Genomic DNA, 22086 nt, shown 5'->3' with positions numbered 1-22086 from the left:
GAGCTGCATCGAATCAATACCAATATTATGCAAAAATATCAACTTTGAAATTTGACTATTTTGACCTGACATTGACTTGACCTCCACCAGGAAGTGACCTAAACCGTTCCTGGTAGTCTTATAATCAATACCATTGAGTTTGAAATGAAAAATTGGCCATAAAACATGCATAACACATTCACACAGCCACAGTAAAATTGGGTTCATGTGCTGACCCTTGGTGACCTGACCTGGTATGACCATTGACCAGTGACCTTTAATAGCAACATATGTACGAAACAACTGACGCCCTATCGCTGATTTTCGATAAAATGCGTTTTATTCGATGTTATAGCGCATTCCCTAGAAGACCCGTGACCGGCAAAACATTTTATCTTTGACCTGACCTGTGCCGTCATCGGTGACCCCGAGGTCAATGAAATTGGATTTCCCTCAACAAATTTGACTGGGCTTTCGAACACCGTTTGACTTTTGTGGATCCGTCCAGTAATTTCGGAGATACGAGAGGGGGAGGCGAAAAATACCCCCCCCCCCCCACCAGGACGCGGGCCACCAGGGCGAATAAGCAGTTATTGCCGAACTTACCTGAATATCAATATTGAACTGCCGCTAGCAGATGACCGTCTGCCTTGTGACAAATAGCCACACGAGTTCAATCACAACCATACGCACTGGCACCGCTCAGCAGGGGACGATGGGACCAGAGTCATATGGGACTTCCCCGCCCAGCCAGAGGCGTCTCCAGACACGAGCGATCGTGGGAAAGTGGGGCGGGATGGGGGTGAGTTACCACGAACCAAGGGACGGAATGCCGTACGGCGCCTGTTGCCCGGCGCCGGCACTGTTCGAAGTCACCAACAAAATGAGCTGTGACGTCTGGATTCAGCAGACTGTGCCTATCAGAGTACAGTGCGCACAGTCAGCGCCCACCGCCCCACAATCGGCCGACTTCCACCCCCGGTGATGAGCGGGATCCGCCATTGGTTATGGCTGCAGAGAGCAGCGCGTCAGAGGCTGCGTCAGAGGTCATAGGGGTTGTTGCATGGGCCGGGCGCAGTCGGTGCAGTTGTTAGTCAACGGTCGGTGCGGCGGGTACCTGCACGTCGTTACAGCGAGTAGCAGGACGAGCGAGTGGCACGCCGAGCTCAGACAACTCCTGAGGGAGGAGAGACGTCGAATCCTCACCTGCTGTCCGGTGAGTACTGAGTTTTGATGGCTAGTCATCGCTGACGGATGGGCGAGGTGTCATTGTCATCACGACGCGCATCCTATTTGCGTGGTGCGTGTTTTAACCCGCGCCCCACTGGGGTCTGCGTATAACACGCCCTACTGGGGGGGGGGGGGGGGGGCTATTCATAGCCCCCCCCCCTCCTAACTCCGAAACTACTGGGCCGATCGTCAAAATTCAAACGGCGTCTGATAGTCCCGGAAAAACTGTCGAGCGAAACCTAATTTCATTGACCTCGAGGTCACCGATGACGTCACAGGTCAGGTCAAAGTAAAAATTATTAGCATTTTGGCTTGTTCACGTTTTAGGCTCTGGCCGCCGTCGTACAAGTCAGATCAGGCTCATTTTTGGATCACACACTCGGGAACAGATGCTCTAGTTACCTTGAGGGTAACAAACTTGTACTTTGATTTTCAGGTCAAGGTCAGGTCATCACAGGTCACGAAAATATTATATCATGCGTCGGTCACGTGACACATGTTTTATGGTCCATTTAGGTCAGAGATTTCGAATTTGATGTCGTCTGTGTCATTCGAGGTCATTTTGAGTCGAATTTAGCTTATGTTAGGTCACTTTCAGGTCAAAAAAGGTCAAATTTTGAAGTTAAAATTTTTCCACAAAGAAAAGGTGTCTATTGGATGCAGTTTGAGCTCAGGAACACGATGGTGCTATTTATATTGGCGTACGATGTCAAATACGTGCTGAAAAATTGATTTGAAAAATTAATATTTGTGAATTTTTTGCAATAATGCGTAAAACTTGGCCATTTTTGAAGATATTTAGCTAAAACTTGCTAGAGTTAGTCATAATAATGCGTTCTATCACATATATTCCGGTTTCTTCGAAAAGTCAAAAACTTTTTGAAAAAAATGTAAAAATATACATTTTGGATATTATTATATCCAATTTTCAAAATTTTCAAAATTTCGAAAATCCGAGATAGCAGTTTGATAGCGCAGTCTATTCTGAGTCCTTTCATGCAAAGAAAATGGATCTAGCTTAAAAATTGAGCTCTTGGGAGCGATTGCCGTGGTTCAATGTTTTGCGTCGAAATCGGCCGAACATGACGTCACTCTGACGTCATTTCCGGCCGATCTATAGCAGGTACGAAGTTCAAATTTTGACACAAGGTGTCAAATTGATGCAGCCTAAGGTACTGAAAGTTTGGCGTCGATACGTCAAGCGGTTTGGAAGTTATTGCAGAAAAACGGGAGGGGGGCTATAAATAGCCCCCCCAGTGGGGCGCGGGTTAACCTGTCATTAAACCAAACAGTGGATTTCATGGTCCTCTAACACTTAAACTTATTGTGTGATTTGTGTGCAAGTGTATTGTAGTTCAATGGCCATTGGTGGCTTTATTTTGTAGTAGGTAGGTATGATGAATCATCCAGGGGTAGGTATAAGTAGGTAAACAATTGCTGACCGGTCTCAATTTTTGATCGTTTTTTTTTTATCTCAAACAAACGGTGATGACTTTCGCGGTCAAAATTGATCGAGTTTGCGATCAGTGTGTGGAATGTGGATCCAAGTTTGGTAGGCACCATTTAAATTCGCTGCGCATACCGAAGGTCAACACGCTCATTTCATTTTCATCAAAACTCTAGTTCAATATCGGCGGCCAAACGACTGGGGAATAACACCCTTGGTATGTAGGAAAAAACACGGATCCCACAACGATTGTCTCTTGTCATCTGGCGACCTCTGAAGTGCCGGATATCACCATTAGGCCATTTTTTAACCCGGCAGGTGGTGAGCCTCCCGGCCACCTTCCGCGCGGTGGGGGGGGGGGGGTGCATTTTTTGCCCCCCCCCCGTATCTCCGAACAACTGGACGGATCCGTAAAATCCAAACGGCGTTCGATAGCCCTGTCAAATTTGTCTCAATAAAACAAAGTTCTTCGACCTCGGGGTCACTGATGACGTCACAGGTCAGGTCAAAGATAAAATGTTTCACCGTTCACGGGTCTTCTAGGGACTGCGCTTTAACACCGAGGAAAACGCATTTTGTCGAAAAAACAGCGATAGGGCGTCAGTTGCCTAGTACATATGTTGCTATTAGAGGTCACTGACAATACCAGGTCAGGTCACAGGTCAGGTCACCAAGGGTCAGCACATGAATCCAACTTTACAAAGGTTGTGCCATGCATGTTTTATGGCCAATTTTTCCATTTCCAACTCAATGGTGTTGGTTATAAGACCATCAGGTACGGTTTAGGTCACATTCTGGTGGAGGTCAGGTCAAGGTCAGGTCAAAAAGGTCAAATTTCAAAGTTGATAGTTTTGCATAAAATGGGTATTGATTCAATGCAGCTCGTCTAGGGGAATCTAATGGTGGTCTTTTTTTGCGCTACGAGGTCTAGAATTGCTAAAAATGAGTTTGAAAATTGGACGTTCTCAATTTTGAGCAGTTTTTTTTCGCTATAACTTAGCCAAAAAGAGGTATCGATCTCAAATTTGATATGTGAATAGAAGGCGGTAAGGACTTTCACATACATATATTCCGATTTTTTCGAAATTCAAAAAACTTTTTGGATCTTTTGGCTATTATATTAAAAAAATATTTTTTTTTATTTTTGGGGGTCAAAATCAAGAAATTTCAAGAATCCGAGATAGCAGTTTTGTAGCCCTGTTAATTCTACACCTTTTATGTCTGAAACATTTTTCTGTATCTCTAAAGCTGTAGGCCTGACAGCTCTTCCCGCGAAACCTTTTTTGGGGTCGAAAGTGGCAGAAATGACGTCACTCCGACGTCATTAGCGGCCAACCTATCGTCACCGTAAACACGTCACCGTAAATTCGCATTTACGGTGTACCCGCATGCCACTATTCTTCTCATTCGGCCTCTTCGCATAACCTGCGCCCAGTTGGGCTATTGGCGGACCCTACCACTCGTTGGGGGGGGGGGCGTTTCGCCCCCCCCCCCCAGATCTCGGAAAGTTACCGACCGATTTTGAAAATTCAAACGGCACTCGATAGCGCCACCAGGGAGCTACCTAGTACCTAGTGACCAAGTTTCGTTGACCTAGGTGCAACCGATGACGTCACAGGTATGAGGTAAGGTTACAACTCACAGGTCTTATTTTTCACCGATTACGGACCTTGTAAGGAATGCGTTATAAACTTATATCATCGAATAAAAGGCATGTATCGAAAATCAGCGATGCAGCGTTGATTGCCTAATACATATGCTGCTTAGGAGGTCACTGATGCCAGGTCAGGTCACAAATTAGGTCACAATATGGACCCAACTATACTAGGGTCGTGTAATATGTGTTTTATGGCCAATTTTACATTGGCAAATTCAATGGTTTGGGTTATGCGATTATGAGGTCACTCCGACGTCATTAGCGGCCAACCTATCATAGCCTTTGGAAAAATTTCGGTCACAATGTGCAATAGCTATTCACGGGAGGGTACTGAGAGTTTGGTGACGATCGGCGCAGCGGTCTGGAGATATACCGAAAAAACTAAAGGGGGAGGCAAAAAATGCCCCCCCCCCCACCGCCTGGAAGGTTAAAGACCGCAGGTCACGGTCGGGTCACATCTGGTCAAGTCGGCCTTTAGCTCAGGAGATTCATTTTGGATAACATTCAGCTTATTACGGATCACGGAAGGTGCGAAATGTAAAGCTTAGACATCAGGCACGTAAGAATCATACCTACATAACAAAGTTTCGAATCGCTTGCGATCAGATTGTATCACTTCCGGCACTGAACAAGCTGCTTCCGTCGTTAAGACTCACGTAGATAACCTAGCGTCAGGTGTCTCATGCGAGAAAGTGAGATTGAAGACGCATATTCCTGGCTCCTGAAAAAAAATATTTCTTAGCACTGAGAAAATTGCAGGGTAGCACCATCACCTCCTCGGCTGGGGAGGGTAGGTACTTACTACTTTGGCATATCAAGCTTGTTACGGGCCCGACATCAGATCACCAAAGGCTGCGGCAATCACACGGCCTTCGTCATGATAAGTTATCACGACGCGCAGCCTGTGAATCAAATCACCGCGTCAAATCAACAATCTGCTAAGTACCACTACCAACCATGCTCATACTCAGTTATCGATTGCGCGGGCGACTCATCACGTAGGTATCCATATCTTCGACGGGCCAAATATGTTGCGCATTCCAATGCTAGCAATCGAGGTTCGAGAGGGGCTCGATTGTTTAAGCCCGCTACGTGACTCAGCACCGGTCAACTCGAAAGGCAGGGCAGTTCATCCCGGGTCGTCGTCGTTGTCTTATAGTTGGGTGTAAAGTCCACAGTCCACAAGATGTGAATATCAACAAGATATGGATATCGCCACATATACCACATACAAAGTTTCAACCATGCTGATTTAGTTTTTACTAACAATTAATCAAAGCAGCCTCTGTCAAGCCCTTCTCAGATTGACGCTATTCGGCTCGATCAGATCAGGCCCGTTTGTTTTGCAGGACTGCCCGTAACCGATATTTGCTTTCTCTCGGGCAGACACCACTTGGACATCACCAAGAGCCATGAGCGATTCCTCCGAATACGACAGTGGTAAGCACACTTCATCACCTACTTGACCATTGGTAAAAGGCCTACGATGTAAGAATGTCTTGAATGAAATCAAATATTTTCTACAGTTTACATTTTATTTGAATACAGTATTCACAAGGAGTTGTAGAAAGAGCGAAATTTTTAAGAAAAAAAGACTTTGCATAAAAAGCGAGATTTTTAAAAAGCGACTACATAAAAAGCGAGATTATTTTGCAGAGCCATTATTTCTCCGAACAGAGGGAAGGTTTGTTTTTCATAGAACCACAAATCTTTCGGCAGTCCGAAGTTCATCATGAAATGATCCGCTCATCAGTGTGCGCGCAGTTCGTTCAAATATCCCGACCTGGGTAATAGCTCGGGAATACAATACAATCGGGCAATAGATCGGCCGACTGTTTATGTTTGTCGGACAGACGACCTGGCCGAAGATTTCGAGGGACTGGCCGTGGATAATCCCCCGCCAAGGAAGTACAAGTGCGGTGTCTGTAAGGAGGTCGGCGACCACTTCATCAACGACTGTCCCACGGTGAGCGCTGAAGCGAATCACGCTCGAGAAACAATTGTGTGGATCCGATACTACCTTGCACAATACACAAAGTCAGGAGCATAGCAAATGATGCATGCATAATACACTTAGCTCGTAAAGAAAACACGGTGACTGATTTGAGTCCCCTCGAAAACCTTTCTCGGTATTAGTTAATTGAGTCAACATGTTCCTTACTCTGAACCAGTACCCTATCTAAACCAATCCACCGTTCCGTCTCATCATTTGCGACGCATAAATTGCTATTTCAAATGACCCCCTTTGGCGCGGCAGGCGGCGGAGACCGGCCAGCGGACGCCCTACCAAGGCAAGAGGCGCTGTTTCGGTCAGTACCAGTGTAGCAGCTGCCTACGCCTGTGGGTGTCCAGTCGCAGCTGGGCCAACACCCAGCAGGCGTGCCAGGACTGTAAGGTCTACGTGTACCCGCACAGGCAGGTCAGTAGCACACCGCCACAGACCGTCCCCTCCCATCCAGTCCTGGCAGGGGCTGGAACACGTACGGCGTAACCAATTGCGGATTACGGTCGGCAATGGTTCGCAGTATCTTTATCAGAAATGAACACTATCATGAGGACCAACCCCTATCTTTATCAGTATCTTTATCAGAAATGAACACTATCATGAGGACCAACCCCTCACCCCACCGCTAGCAAATGCATCATATCTCTAAGTGAAACTCTCCAGGTGTAGTAACTAGTAATACTGTGTACTAATTATATCACACACGGTGAGCTCGACTCGCTGTGATACTTTTCTTCAGTAATTGTTTAACAAATTGTCAAAATCAGCCGGTGTCTCCCCTGACACTTTTCAGAGGTCGCTGTATAAGCCCCAAGGGATGGACGACGTATGTGATCTGGACAAAAATCATCAGCAACAACTGTGCGGTAGATGCCATCGGCTAGGCCATTCGTGTGTGCAATAGAAGCATCACTGGTCAGCTACTGTGGGAGGAGGGGGATTCTGGTGTGGTAAGCGAACCGGCACACCGGACAGCCTAGCGGTCATACATGACCGACCATTCCTCGTCGGCCAGTCATATCGTCGCTACCGTTCTCCCGGTGCCGTGTTCGCTACTGTTCTTCCGGTGATATGCGTTCTTACCGTTCTCCCGGTGCTGTGTTCCGTACCGTTCTCCCGGTGATATGCGTTCTTACCATTCTCCCGGTGATGTGTTCGCTACCGTTCTCCCGGTGATATGCGTTCTTACCGTTCTCCCGGTGCTGTGTTCCGTACCGTTCTCCCGGTGATATGCGTTCTTACCATTCTCCCGGTGATGTGTTCGCTACCGTTCTCCCGGTGATATGCGTTCTTACCGTTCTCCCGGTGCTGTGTTCCGTACCGTTCTCCCGGTGATATGCGTTCTTACCATTCTCCCGGTGATGTGTTCGGTACCGTTGTTCAGGTGATGTGTGTTACTACTATTTTCCGTTGATATGCGTTCGAAATGCGTTCCTACCATTCTCCAGGTGATATGCGTTCTTACCGTTCTCCCGGTCAGACGATGCTCACACTGCCTAGGAAACGTATAGGATCGGCCCAGCACGCGCATTGCCATTGCGTGTGTGGTGTTTTATGATCAGTCAGATGTTTTGACATACATCAGGTGTTCTGTATGTACGCTGAGCTATAAGTGATTGTCGTTTTGTACCCCTCAGCGTGAGGGGGTGAGAGATTAGCTCGTTGAGCGCATTACCAAGAGCCAGAGCATGTTCAGTCATGTTGGCGATGTTCACATTAATTGTTTCAGGGACCAAGACGGTAATGTATGTGTTAATACAAAATATGGGTAAATGGCCAATGGGCAGAACAGCTCCAGATTGTCCCATATCAGTATGTTTGTGAGGACGGAAAAATAACAAAGCTACCTAATGAAGCACAATGTCTAATACTTAGTGCACAATTCCTCTGCGTAGTTTCTTTATGCCTGCTTTCCTTGACACCGTGTGTCGATTTTAGCAAAGACGCGTAATGCTAAAACCGGTATATTACCTCCAGCTCCTTTTGATGTCGTTACGCATTCGTTTCGATGTCATTCGTTGCCTCAGCCACTGCGGGGGGGGGGGGGGGGTACAATTTCACGTCTCGACCAAAGACACGGATAGCTCGACACCGCTGCCGGCCGGCTCGGCGGTGGCCGGCCGGCCGGCGCGCGGCCAATTTGCACAGCGGACACCGGGGGACGGGACCAGACGGCCGGCTCGCCGCTCAGCGCCGCGCGCCTCACCTAGTACTCCTCGCCCATCTCGATGCGCATGCGGCGCTGGATGTTGCGCATGTCGCGCAGCACCTTGAGCTGCGCACAGTGGATCGGGTCGGCGTTCTTGGAGCCGGCCGGGCGGCGCGGCCGCGGCTGGCCGGCCGGCCGCGAGCGCGGCTGCACCGGGCGCAGAGGGAAGTTCTTCTGCATGGAGAAGGTGACACCACGCGGGCGCACACTGTTGGGCTGAGGACGGGACGGGAGCGGCGGTCAGCGCGGGCGCCAGCGGTGTCCGATGGCACAGCGTGCCGCTCGGAGTCGGCTCATAAACTGCTTTGTCCTGCACAGACGGCCAGCAGACACCGCCACGGGCCGACGGATCGTGTGGTGCCGGCGGCTCGGCAGCTAGGTCAGTGTAAGGTCGTCGCAGCGCTGTGTTTTGAATTTGAACCGAGCTGGCTAGGTGGCTGCGAATGATACCAGTCAGCCCCGGATCAGGTGGTAGAGAAAATTACATACTGCCTGATTAATCCATTTTTACATGGTTAAAAATAACGGTCCTTTCATCATCGAACAGTGGTAGATAAAAGGAAATGAATAGTTGAATCACGTTACGTCATCAATGAGGTATCACCTGATAACACTTTTTGCATACTCAGTGGCCGTACGTACCTGTATGCGTGTGTTGACCCTCATCGGTCGTCCCGGCCTGGCGGGCAGGCCGCGGCCGGCCCGTCCGACCAGTCTCCTGCCACGCACGCTGCTACCGTCCTGGCCCCCGGCGCCCACACCGGCTCGCGACAGCTTCTTGATCTGGAGAGCACAACGCACCGCGATGGTCAGTGGTCAGGGCACCGGAGCGGAACCAAGATGGCAGTGCGAATGCACGTTCTCCCTAGCGGCTCCTCTCCCCTCGCCTGCCTCGAAGTGTGTACCTCCCCCGCCGCGGCGCCCCTAGTATCTCACCTGTTTGTAGAGTTTGAGCAGACAGCAGACCTGGCGTCGTCGCTCCTCCATCATGGTCTCCAGCCGGCCGATCTGTTCCTCCAGCTGACACCGGTCCACGCTGCCGTCGGCGCGGCCCATGTCCGTCTCCAGCTGCTGGCAGACGCACTCGAGGCCGGCAAACTCCTCGGCCAACTCCTCCAGCAACTGTTTTAGACTGCGCTTGGTCTTGCGCAGCGTGGCCGGGTTGCAGAGCATCTTTTGCACCTGGACGGACGCCGCCGAGCGGGCGTCCTCGTCGTACCCGGACATCTGGCGAACGGGTCAGTGAGGCAGTCAGGGTCGGACACGGACAGCCGACCCCACCCGGGGGCTGGCCGGGTGTGACCTACCATTTACCAATAATTTAGTTATCCAAATATTCACATTTTGCTTTAACATATGTCGTAGGTAGACGGTAACAAACAAGACTTTCGTCCCGAGTATGTAACAATTATCAGCGACGTGCAATAAAGCCTACAAGTCATACGTCATTCAAATGCCCGTATCTCCCCCAGTTCACTGCACTGAGTCAGAGTGCTCTGACCGATACCGGCGCGCCCCGTACACACCTTGTTGGCCGGCGCCGGTCGGTAGGCGGCGCGTCGCGTCATCTCACGCGTCTCCGAGTGGTCAATCACACAGCCCTGCCGGTCCCGCTCGTAGCGCGCAAAGTCGGCAGTGTTGTCCGGGCCGCAGCTGGTCGGTACGGTAAGATACAGTACATGTACAGGCGAGCGCGCAGCACAGCAAACAGCACAGCACAGCCGGCGCAGCACAGCACAGCCGGTTACATGGTCCACAGCCACAGTATACAGGCGTAATATGACCAGAGATTACAAATTCACGAACGAAAAACGGTTCAAATACGAAATAAAGAGAGTATCCGCGGAAATCAGTCGGTCGGTTAAAAGCTCAGCAACTACATGATAAAAGCGATTACGTAATGAGCGACGTGTGCGAAATAAAAATGCGGTAGCGAGGTAGATACAGGCGAGGCGGACGCAACGACATACTGCAGTGCAACTAAAACGAAGCAGAACCTAACTGCGAGCGATCAGATTCTTATACTTGACCTTCTACCGACTGGTATCACACATGAGTAGTCTCGCATTGCCCGTGCGTTTACAGCGCTGCAGCAGCCTCGGGTAGGACATTAGCACGTCTTATCTAATTACTGCCGGCTACGCCACCAGTTCATAGTTCACATTGAGTATGATGGACGATGGTCCCACCACGCGCGGCTCCACCGTGCGTCATACGCCCCCTATCACCCCATATCAGACTTTCAACAACGAGCGCCACAGCTGCCAGGGGATGTGTCACCACAATCCGCCGCTGTGACTCGGGTGTATCACACGGTGTCTGACCTCCCTAGCTGAGTCAGACGTCTGTGTGGACGGTACTACCGGCACACAGAGTACGGCTCTGCCCCGCAGCCGTTATCTGGTGGTGTGTATGTGGGTAGTGATGGTCATAGCACCCAGCCGGCCGGCCAGCCTGGGGGCGGAAGGGGTCCCGTCAGTCCGGCGCCACACACTGCCCCCGCAGACCGGACGAGTGCGGCAAACAAAGCATACTCAGCAGACTGGCAGTAACGAGGCCGGGAAGCAGGACATGACTGGCAATAAGCAAACTGAGATAAACCATGGCGCATTGCAGTCAACATATTGGCATCCGACTGGCAGCAAAATGTAGTCGGGTGATGACATCCAACTGGCATTGACAAGCAGCAGACTAGCATCTACGCAGTTCCTGTACGACTAACCTAAAGACGCGTCGCCGATAAAATGGGCCAGCGGCGGGCGGGGATTCCCCACCCGGCCTGTCGACCGCCTGACCCACCTGCGCGGGTCCACCTCGATCTTATACTTGTCGATCTCCATTTTGTCGTGGTAGCGGAACGGTTTTCTGCGCCGGTAGCGGAGGAAGGGGCCGCGCGCCGGCAGCCGGCCCACTTTGATGTCGGGCAGCGGCGCGCCGGAGCGCGTGCAGCCGCCCGTCTGCTTGGCCAGACTCATCACATGCTGGATGTTGGCGCCGATGTGGTGGCTCTTGTTGGTGTTCTGATCGGGGCGGAGACGAGAAGGCAAGGGATGATCAGATATTTCCTCGAAAGTGATAAATTAACATGACCACCATGAGGAAAGGCATTGATACCTAGCAAACGACTGAATCATACCGCACACCCATCAACGTTATGAGAACGGGATCAATCTAGCCCAATGACACTTGAGCGAAAAATAGCTTCGTGATCGCAAAGTTTCGAATCACAGCTGTAACACATTCCTGCGCGAATATGAATATTTTCAATCTACACCCATGTCCATGTTTACTTCAGCCCCACTTGCCCTGCTGGCCGCTTCCGGCCTGCCCCGGCCCCCGGGAATCCCCGTCAGCCGTACCGACGATGACAGGAAGGGCAGCGGTGCGCGTCCCATCTGGTACTGCTTATCGCGCTGGGTGCGCGTCCGCTGCTCCCTCTCCAGTGTGTGGCGCGCCAGCCGAGACGGCGACTCGGAGTCGGAGTCGATACCGGAGTCGGGACCGCACTGCCGAGTCAGACCACGGAACATCAGAAAACAGTCAATAATAGGAAATACAATACACAGTCCATTATTTGTGCAGCTAGACATTTCGTTAGGCTACGAGGTGGATGAAAACCCGAAGAGAGTAGAGCTGATGCTGTGAACAGCGCGCCCTGTTTCACAGCCTGGAACTGTTACCATCGTCCCATTGCAACCAGTCCGTTCTCCGCTTGTGTAGGGTGAAGTCGTATAAGAGTACGCACTTAGTGGATTTCTTGCTCTCATTTGTTTAATATTTGAAGGAAAGAAATCGCAAATAGGGAATATTAAAGTTCATTGAATTAGCCATCAACCCATGGGGCAACGATCCTTCAGCGTAAATGGAAGTGGTCTAAAACTGACAATTTCTGAACCGTTGCACTTGCGTACTCTTACCATATGGGGTGTGTAAGAGTACGCACGCCAGGCGGGTGGAGTACGCAAGCATATGAACACACACCTATGCAGCTTGCACTGTCCAAATGCTTAACTTCAAACTCAGAAGGCATTTAAGTTAATTCTAGTATCCAAAAAGAAAAACAAAATAAATCTTTCAAGTCTATAAATCAGGAAATAATCATGTCGTGTGTTTCTTAAAAAAAAATGCACAATCAAAAAGGAGAATAACTCGTATTTGGAAGAATTTCGGGTACGCATCTGCATCACAGTGCTCCATTGATGATATACCTACAAAACAAACGTCATTGAGCGAAAGATTAATAATTATACATTTCTGCATATTCGATTTAATGTATAATTCTGCGTACTCTTACCCTCCTGAACAGTGCGTCCTCTTACCGTACATGCAATTCGCGCACAAAACAACCCCGAAACGTTGTGCAAAACTTCGCAAACAGAATATTGCACTGTACAGTATTTCCCCAGATAACCTCACAAGTTTCCCACAACAATCACGGAAATGTACCACATCTCAACTGCCAAGTATCAAAATTATTGTACCATATCATAATAATATCATAACGCTCGAAAATAATATTCATCGCCTTAAACTCAACAGCGTCGCAGCTCAACGCCCACGTTCCGTTGGTGACATGCACGCACTGGCGGCTTCATGTCACTTCATGAACTCGACAAACCCGCGTTGCTAAGCAACCGAAACAGCTGATGCGTACTCTTATCGCCCGCGTACTCTTACCCGCCCTTACCCTATGCCGACCAAGACCCAGCCATACGCCGGGCGCAGCTCAGTTCTGTGATCCTCCCAGGCCCCAGCCCCGTCCCCCTGCCCGCGGCGGATGTACACAGTCCACGTCACACATACCCGGCGTCCGACCGACTCGCTGGCAGCGCGGCGCCGGGGCCGGCCGCCGCGAGCCGGCGCCGGAGAGCGGCTGGCACGTGAGCGCGAGGCCAGAGACGCGGCGCGGGACCGCTCTCGCAGCTCCTGCACCGAGCCGGGCACGTCTGCAACGGAGAACGAATGAGTGACGGTCAGATACACGACCTTAGACGTCCGTCAGACAAGTTAAGCGGACTGTTAACGTAGATTACTCCTGACTGCGGATACAGACTAACCAGGGGCCTGTTTCACTAAAAACTTGCGATTACAAGTGTTTGAACTTTACAATTCATAAGTATTTTTGCAAACTATGTAAAATCGGATTTCACTAAAGTTCATCACCAGCGGCACCTCCGATAAAAAGAGTTTGCAAATAAACTTGTTAACAGTAAAAATGTTTTTAATCAAGAACTATAACATGTTACAGATATTGCTTCTTTTTATCAACCTATGTCTAGTTTTCATGTCAGAAATTGCAGGAATAAATTAAAAATAATGATGCTGTTTCTGAATGGTATAAATGATAGTTCACAATATCTTATTATTGAAAGAAAATAGCACGTAAAGCATTTGACAGCAGAAGACTGTTGGATGCAATTATGGCGCGCGAATGACAAAACATGACGATATTTATTTATTGCTCGTAGCTGGTTCGTAGGGAATGTGCTAAGTGAAAAAGAGCATATAATGACTCAGCATATCATATTTGTTTTAAATAATCGATTGCTTTGCATCATTGCACAAAAAGTAATAAAATTCCAAACGTAAGGGCCACTGGAATTTCGTGTTTGTAAGTACAACGTTTTCTTTTAAGCTTTTGGTCTTCGTGAAACAGAAAGTTTGCGATTTCGATGTTTCTTACAAACTTTTTTCTTGTAAAAAAGTTGGTAAATTTTAAACTCAAAATTCATGCCCGAAAGTTTCGTGAAATCCAAATTTCAAATGTTGGTAATTATTTCTTTTAAACTCAAGCTTTTTCTTTGTAATTACACACTTTATTTGTTAGTGAAACAGGCCTCAGAATGAGAAAACTAAGACGACCTCTATCGTAAAAATACCCAAAGGTACATCATTTGAAAAAAAAAATAGAAGACACAATGTCGACAGTGCTGTGCTGTTAGTCTCTCCAGCACACTGCAGTTCGGACGTACATTTGGAGGCGTTGGCCAGGATGCCTCCTGCGCAGCGGGAGCGGGAGCGCGGCCGGGTCTTGTCACACCAGAGGTGGTCGCCGTCGGCGTCCGTCTCGTCGCCCCGGTCCCGTCGGCCGCCGCCCGCCTGTCGAAGCAGGCTCTCGGCGCGCAGACGGACACCGGCTGCCACAGGACGCGGGCATATCAGCAGCCGGACACGGCAGTCAGCGGACACGACAGTCAGCGGACAGGGACACGTGGGTCATCGGACACGGCAGTCAGCGGACAGGGACACGTGGGTCATCGGACACTTCAGTCAGCGGACAAGGACACACCAGCCAGCGGACAGGGACACAACAGTCAGCAGACACTTCAGTTAGCGGACACGGACACAACTGTCACCGGACAAGGACACATTGGCCACAAACAATAGTCTTTACCAGACATAGGCTCATTGAGCGACACATGTGCGGCCCGTCAGGAGCTGTTGGACCTTCCACCACCGGTTCATCCCATCTTGGATGAATCATTCGAGCCGGTCGCCGACAACAGACGGGCCCACAGCGGCAATGAGTCACCGTCTAACGTTACCGAGCCCTCAAACAACACCATACGCCCACTACAATGCAACATATTTCATAGTCGTAATTCATCATCCACCCGACACGCTACGAGCCTACCACTCCACCCAATACCATCCAGCCCCGTAACCTCTCCTGCCGCCAGTCTCTGCCGGCGGCCACTCACGTCTGGTCTGCTGTTTTCCCCGGGTGCAGGGCGGCTTCCTGCCCGGCGAGCGGGATGTGCACGGGTTCGAATTGCGCAGCGATGGTGATGAGGCGTTCTGTCTGCGCCGCGGCGGCGAGCGGCTCGGCTGCGGGTGGGTAGAGTTGGAGAGCGACCGGCGCCGCTGCACAATGTACTGCCGGGGAGAGAGGAGGCGGGTGGTCATCTAGCAAAGATCAAGTTTGGTCTGAAGGCGTCATAAATGCTTAACAACACCTGTCAAAGAGGAAGGATCGTTACCAGGACAAAGTTTTCCTAATCACACACCGGTAGCCTGCATATGAACGAATTATCCCCCCCCCCCCCCCAAAAAAAAAACTCTAAGCCGTATATTCTGAATTTCATCCCGACCTGGGCCCTGGCACAGTTCTTGCGACGAATAATTATTAATTAATTCCTTACACTAACGTTATGCACAAAAGCTCTTATGGGCGTAAGACGAAACTCCCGCAAAACTCCCGCAGCGGCTCACCTGTTGCACCTTCTTGTTGGGGTTGCTTCGACAGGGAGTCGGGCTTCTGTTCCGGCGCGACACGGAGGGACTCCGGCTGTCCCGGGGCGCCTGCCGACGCGACCGGGCGCACCGCTCGGCGTTCGTGTACATCTGCTTCATAAAGTCCAGCTGGTCGTGCAGGTTGCTGCACCGAGACTCGGCCACGTTCAGCTGGCTCAGGAAATCTGCAGGCAGCAAAGCAGGTGACATTCATTTCCATCACTTAACGTCTTTACTAATACTTTCATAAATAGCGATGTCCATGATATTGTAAAATAGCATATCCAGTTTAAGTTGAACATTGAGTCACAATTATTCAAGACAGATTATCAGGATCAGCTGCTGGATGGAAAGCCACGCAATTGGAAGCCCCTATATACAAAGACGCGCACTTACCTTGCATCCTGTCGTCATTTTCGTCCTTATTTTGCAAACATGATAGCAGCTTATCGCGCTCTTTAAGCGCCCTCGATACTTCTTGCTGGGCATCATCTTGAGCTGACCTCAAGTCAGATAGTAGTCCTGAAAGGCTATCAAACCCCTCTGATATCTCTGGGAAAGGAAAAATAGTATGTTACCAACCTTCGAGAAAAAAATGGAGACATATTGCTAGACTCGAGAACATTTCTAACTCGGTCAAATTAGATAGTCCAATGCCAAGAAGGCACACCCAATGCTATCCATCATAATTCTCTTAAGAAACGTGTCAGCCATTGGCTATAACAATATTGATGCATTAAACAAGCTCAGTAACCACTAAAAGAATGACAAGCAAGCAAATGCATAAATATGCCTGTGACCATCTTTCAACAACAGACCATCTCTTCTGGAGGTTTTCAGTGATCTGATGGCAGGATGTTTCGTTGGTGATGTATCTTCCTGGGATCGCAAAGTCGAACAGCTATAGCTGGACGAAATATCAGTCGTCATTCTCGTAGTGGTTCTACCGTGATTGGCTCGTCGTCGTTATGTCGTCTCCTCGCACTGAAATAAAAAAAAAATGATTGTAATAATGCAATACATGAGTCTGGGATGCTATAAAGCCAGCTGTAAGAATCATAGCTTTAGCTTCATTTATTTAAATAAATCAACTGGTCTTAACACGCGCAGTGGAAGCGTTGCGAGTACTACGCCCAGTGGAAGGGGGGGGCGGATGTCGCCCCCCCCCCCTAAGATCTCAGCTCCCACTGGAGCTAGAAAGACGAAATTTGGAAGGTAGGTGAAGGCCCTGGGGAACTCTGTTGTGTGTGAATTTCATGACCCTAGGTCAATATCTTCAAGGTCAAATGAGGTCAAATGTGGTCAAATCTGCCATATGAGCGACTTTTTTGCGTTTACACGCCGATAACGCAAAAAGTTACCGGCCGATTTTCTTTTTTTCACTATACGAAAGAGCATACATTTGTGAGTATGTATGGTGAATTTCTAGTTAATCCAACAATAAACATGGCAGCTAGAAGCCTGCTAAGGGTAAGATGTCGCCGGCTGAAGCGGGATCGGCCGACGCGGGAAACGCGGCAATCACAATTTTGTGTTTACACACTCATAACTCAAGTTGTTACCGGCCGATTTTCAAAATTCTTTGACCATGAGATTGCCTGTACATTTCTTAGTCTTCTCACAAAGTTTGACGCTAATCGAATATAATCAGCGGTAAGGAGCGCGATGTAAAGACGGAACCGTCCCGCCCCGGCACAGTCTACAATTCAGGCGGCGCGTAACGGTAAGCGCCGGCCGCCGCGCCGCCGCGCCGCCGCGGCGACAGGATGTTTGACTTTACACCGCTATTACTAAAAAGTTGTGACCCGATTTTCTTATTTCTTGCACGAGAAGATCCGCAGTTCAATTCTGGACAGATAGCCAAAATTTCACATTAATATTATGTTTGTGGCGCGAGTTATTGGCGAAAAAACAGGAGGGGTGGGCGGAATCCGCCCCCCCCCCCCGTTCCACTGCGCGTGTTAAGATAAAAATACCTAACAAATAGCCCAGCATTTGGATATTCACTGAGAGACATCATTGATCATATAAATATAAATTGGTCATGATATGATTCCATGCCATGCTTCAAACTGACACCAAGTGTTCAACATCTTAGCTCAGGAAATAGGAATAATAATTATTGATGCATAGTTATCACACTACAAAACAAACAGACACAACTTTGGTAGACAGAAAGCCCTAGCATCTATGTTTTCACAACACATCTTAACCCTATTCCTGGCGGGCTCCGCCGGGACAAGAAACTGGCGGGGGGGGGGCCGATTCGGCCCCCCCCTGAGATCTCGAGAACGAAGCAAGATAGCGACAAGCGGTAAACGGCATCGGATACGCACGGCCAAGATCTACAATTTTTACTAAGGTCATTTTCAGGTCAGGTCAAAGATGACGTCACAGGAGTCGAAAAAGTCAAAATGGCGGCACTAGATATGGAGAGAGTTTTTCTCGAATAACTTTCGAATTAGTCAAGATAGGAACAAACTAAGGGCATCATCGTGATCCTCTCGTCAATCCGCATCGAATGATATATATGTTGACCTCGAAAGGTCAAGGTCAAAGGTTGACCTCAGGTCACGTGACCTCGAGGTCATCATGTATATCATTCGATGCGTCTTGACGAGCTGAACACAATGAGACCATCCACGCGTCTGTATCTTGTTCCTGTACGGAGTTATTGGCCAAAAACCTTTGGTGACCTTTGATGACGTCACATGACCTCACAGCTGCCCAACAGCAAAACAGACCTCAAGGTAGTGAAGGTTGATCGTATATGAAGTCATGTATGGTATATGGGGCCATTCCGACCCGTTTTAGTGGTAAAAACAGGGAGTTGATTTTTCCCCCATTGACTTATAATGGGGAGGTCGCGAAATTGACCTGACCTTAGGTCACCGATATCAAAATTCCGAGATATACAAATTGCACATACTGGTACCCTAACTAAACCCTGAAGAGAAGAAATTGATCGGTCAAAAACTCTAGCTCTGGCGTGATTGCAAACTTTTCTGAGGTAGCGTCACCAAACCGCCTCTGGTGACCTGACCTGAGGTCAGATCAACTCAAAATTTTCAGACATGTTGCGTAGAAGCCATTTAGGAAAAGTCAGAAAATTTGAGCTTCCTAGCTCAACGCGTTTGGGAGATATAACCAAAAAACCTCAGGGGGGGGGGCTCCTGAGGCCCCCCCCCCCCCCCCCCGCCAGGAATAGGGTTAAAGTTCTGAAAAAGGAAAATGGAGCAATGCTGTAAATAAATCATGCTTCAGACAAACAATGTAGGTACTAGTGAAGAAAACAAACAGCCAGAAACAGAAGCTAAGCAATGTTGTGATCAATTAGCAATCATTGGCCCAATGGTGAGCAAAATTTGAATTACAGCAGTGCTGTTTTCATGTATTGGGTAACAAAATTACCCAAATCCAATTTACAGTGTCCCAATTCAACTCTTTTTGTTCTCTAAATCCAATAACTCATATATTGATTTATTTCCCTTGTGTTATTGAGGCAATTGCTAGTGTGGTTTCTATCATAAATTAACAACAATGCAGGAAGGCAAAAACTTAGCAATAACACTAGCCAAATGCTGACATTCTGAATGATGCAGGGAGGGGCATATCTTACATCATTATGGACACAATCTATGCTGATGACAAAAGCCTGTCCATTGAACTTTTTGAAAAACCTATCAAATTGGTGCCTTACCAACAACTGGATAAAATCAGCTGGCTGGCCAGCTGGCGACGTATGATAGCTTTGTTATTTATTGATATAAACACGGTAGAACACGCAAAATGGCACTCATAAAAATTATTAAAAGATAGGTATTTAGTTAGTTGTACTTGGCATTGATATCTAGCGCTGCTCTGCTAGTGTAATTCAAATTCAGTTGGGGAAACTACGAGGAGCCAAACAAAAATTGGATTAGCCAATCAGCGTCTGGAGTGGGCGGGGCGATGACCATATATGGTCATAAAATCAGACAACTTCATCTTTTCAATGAGTTTTAGCATTCAAATGAAAAAATAAGGCATAAGGATGTTTTTTAACCACACAAGGCCTACACTCACCCGGTGCTTAATTAATTGGCGGCTCTAAATCGCAGAGTTACAACGCAAGGTCAAACCGTGATTGGCAAATATGGCGGATTGAAACACACGCGCCAAAAAAATGTAAGCAGTACCGTGGTTTAAAAATGTCATTATTTTTATTATTTTGTTTATGGTTTTTCTAATTGTAGTTAAGTTATTATTTTAGAATTAAATATTTTTGTTTATTGTAATTAAATTAAATCTTTTTAACAGTTTTCTTTCATAAAACCAATCCATTTATTGAATGGCCAGCTGATTGCGACGCCCAGAACCTGCAGAAAAGCCGTTTTCCTATCGCCATTTTTGAGTCAATTCGCCGAATTTAATCAAATCACACCAATTCCTAGTGAAAAATGGAAGCCTTTTCTCTCCAATAAGTGGACGCGATACCGCAAGTACCGGCTCGTTATACCGTTTTTCACCCTTAGTAGCGGGGGCTGCATTTATGCCCATATATGGTCATCAAAAGTCCATTTATTGACCAATCCATTTTTTGACATTCGCCTCGTAGTTTCCCCAACTGAATTGACCATGGAGAATCAGTATACCGACATATATATTATAGAAATGTTCTTGCTGTAGCAAAGATTCTTATGCTGTAGCAACTGCAATCTTTTGCTAATGTTGGCTGAAAAGCACGGTGAAAATGTTTCCGCAGGAAGATTTGGGCTGGAATCAGAGCAAAATGATAAAAATACCCACAACATATCCTCAGATCCCTTTTCTACTTTAATGCTTTTAAATGCCGTAAAAACTTATAGGCATGCTCACTGAATGAATGACAAATGACAACTCAGTATGTTGATATCAATGCTACACAAAATATATTAATGCAAGACTCAATAGTCAATAACTCAAACTGGGTCCATTAGTTGACTGGTGCTTGCAGACTGTATGACGAAAATGCCAGGATTACAGAATAACTCATCAGCAGGGTTTGGGTTATGGAGAATGAAAAGAAAGGATACTTACAAAATATTGTCCAATTCACTGGTACATGATTTGCACAGTAAAACGTATAGCAATAACAATACGCAAAAGCGTTTATAAAGAAATCCAATTTTCAAAATTCCCTCCACCGGTTACTGCCAAAACAAAGCGAATTTCAGCCTTGAGGGCAATTTTATGACGCAAACCTGGTGGCTGGCATTGCAAGCGTAAAAATTATTGGATATTTTCATCAGTTTTAAACTAAATTTTCAATATATTTATGTGTAACTATTTTTACTATTAATTTTTAGCAGGTCAAAGAAGAAGAAAAATGTTTCGAGCCCAACTCAAATGCTCGACGTTTTTTTTTTTCAAAAAGAGTCTGGAAAAATACTATCAGAAACCTCCAAGACGCTGCTTTTTCGTTGCTAGGCGACAGGAAAGCTCTTCCGATTTATACGGCCTTGCTTCCGATCAGCAGTGGCATTGGTTTTGGGAAGAAAACCCAACAGCCGGATTTTAGCGACACCTATGTGACGGCACGCCACAGCCTCATAGTTGATGTTGGTATATATAGAGGACGCCCTAAGCGGACACCACTGCCGATTGAGTCGGTGTAGTTCCCACGGTGTTTGGTTTGGCAATTGGCACGGCACGCTGTACCGATGGCGATGACCATCTTCATCCTCAGATTACAGATTACAAGATTACAGTTATGATCATTGCTTTTCTTTACTGAACACGAGCAGTCAACTGTGCCGCTGACCGCTGTCATCTCACCCTTAGGTACGGTACCCACGAGGCACAGACGTCAGACACTGGCTGGCGGAAGCAGAAAGGTTGCAAATTGCCAAATTGCAGAAAACTGAAAAGTAGCTTCGGGAGCTGCGAGATGGACCGTCATGCCTAACCTTTCTCAACTGCCCAAACAGGGCTGGAGCCTGGGGAAATGATTTCAGAGGTGGGGGGAGGGGAGGACTAGGCCTTGAGGGGCCTTCAAGGAAAAGGGCCCCCAAGTGTCTCGAAGGGCCCAAAATCATTTAGCCCGCGCGGGGCTGGGGGGGGGGGTAAATTTTACCCCCCCCCTCGCGAATTTTTGCAATATCTCAAAAACGGCGGCGCGCAGCGCCGCCAAACTTTCAGTACCTTTTCTTACATCAATTTGACACGTTCCCTGAAAATTTGAGCGAAATCCGTCGGAAAATTTTTGAGAAATTGACGTTTTAGTGACGTCATGTTAGCCATTTTCGCCTCAAAAACGGCAAAAGTTCAAACGCCGCTAACATCTTCATTTTTAAAGGAATCAAGAC

At 48.0% G+C, this 22086-nt stretch overlaps 2 protein-coding genes across 7 annotated transcripts; one reads left to right on the top strand and one right to left on the bottom strand.

Moving 5' to 3' along the window:
• Positions 1-1028: 1028 nt before the first annotated feature.
• Positions 1029-7237, top strand: LOC122385593 (zinc finger CCHC domain-containing protein 24-like). 2 transcript variants are annotated; one of them, XM_043373970.1, is made up of 5 exons: positions 1029-1195; positions 5700-5753; positions 6167-6279; positions 6571-6732; positions 7112-7237. In XM_043373970.1, the coding sequence occupies exons 2-5, from the start codon at positions 5726-5728 to the stop codon at positions 7220-7222; spliced, it is 414 nt and encodes a 137-aa protein (XP_043229905.1). In that variant the 5' UTR covers positions 1029-1195; positions 5700-5725; the 3' UTR covers positions 7223-7237. The 2 variants fall into 2 exon arrangements, with proteins under 2 accessions (XP_043229905.1, XP_043229906.1); XM_043373971.1 differs by having other exon boundaries at positions 1072-1195; positions 5663-5753.
• Positions 4792-21247, bottom strand: LOC122385592. 5 transcript variants are annotated; one of them, XM_043373967.1, is made up of 14 exons: positions 20819-21070; positions 16579-16744; positions 16157-16312; positions 15740-15945; positions 15229-15403; positions 14500-14664; positions 13331-13473; positions 11887-12033; positions 11327-11547; positions 10054-10180; positions 9464-9754; positions 9170-9310; positions 8525-8743; positions 4792-5215 (listed from the first exon to the last, which is right to left on the bottom strand). In XM_043373967.1, exons 2-13 carry the CDS (start codon positions 16688-16690, stop codon positions 8525-8527), a joined length of 2103 nt encoding a protein of 700 aa, XP_043229902.1. In that variant the 5' UTR covers positions 16691-16744; positions 20819-21070; the 3' UTR covers positions 4792-5215. The 5 variants fall into 5 exon arrangements, with proteins under 5 accessions (XP_043229902.1, XP_043229901.1, XP_043229904.1 ...); XM_043373966.1 differs by lacking the exon at positions 4792-5215 and adding an exon at positions 8270-8348 and having other exon boundaries at positions 20819-21247; XM_043373969.1 differs by lacking the exons at positions 4792-5215; positions 20819-21070 and adding exons at positions 8270-8348; positions 20399-20510.
• Positions 21248-22086: the final 839 nt, after the last annotated feature.

The sequence above is a fragment of the Amphibalanus amphitrite genome, unplaced genomic scaffold (genome assembly GCF_019059575.1).
Source record: "Amphibalanus amphitrite isolate SeventyFive unplaced genomic scaffold, NRLGWU_Aamphi_draft 000224F_arrow, whole genome shotgun sequence".
NCBI lineage: Eukaryota > Metazoa > Arthropoda > Thecostraca > Balanomorpha > Balanidae > Amphibalanus > Amphibalanus amphitrite.
Note: the sequence above shows the minus strand (reverse complement) of the source record. Positions and strands in the feature narration are given on the sequence as shown.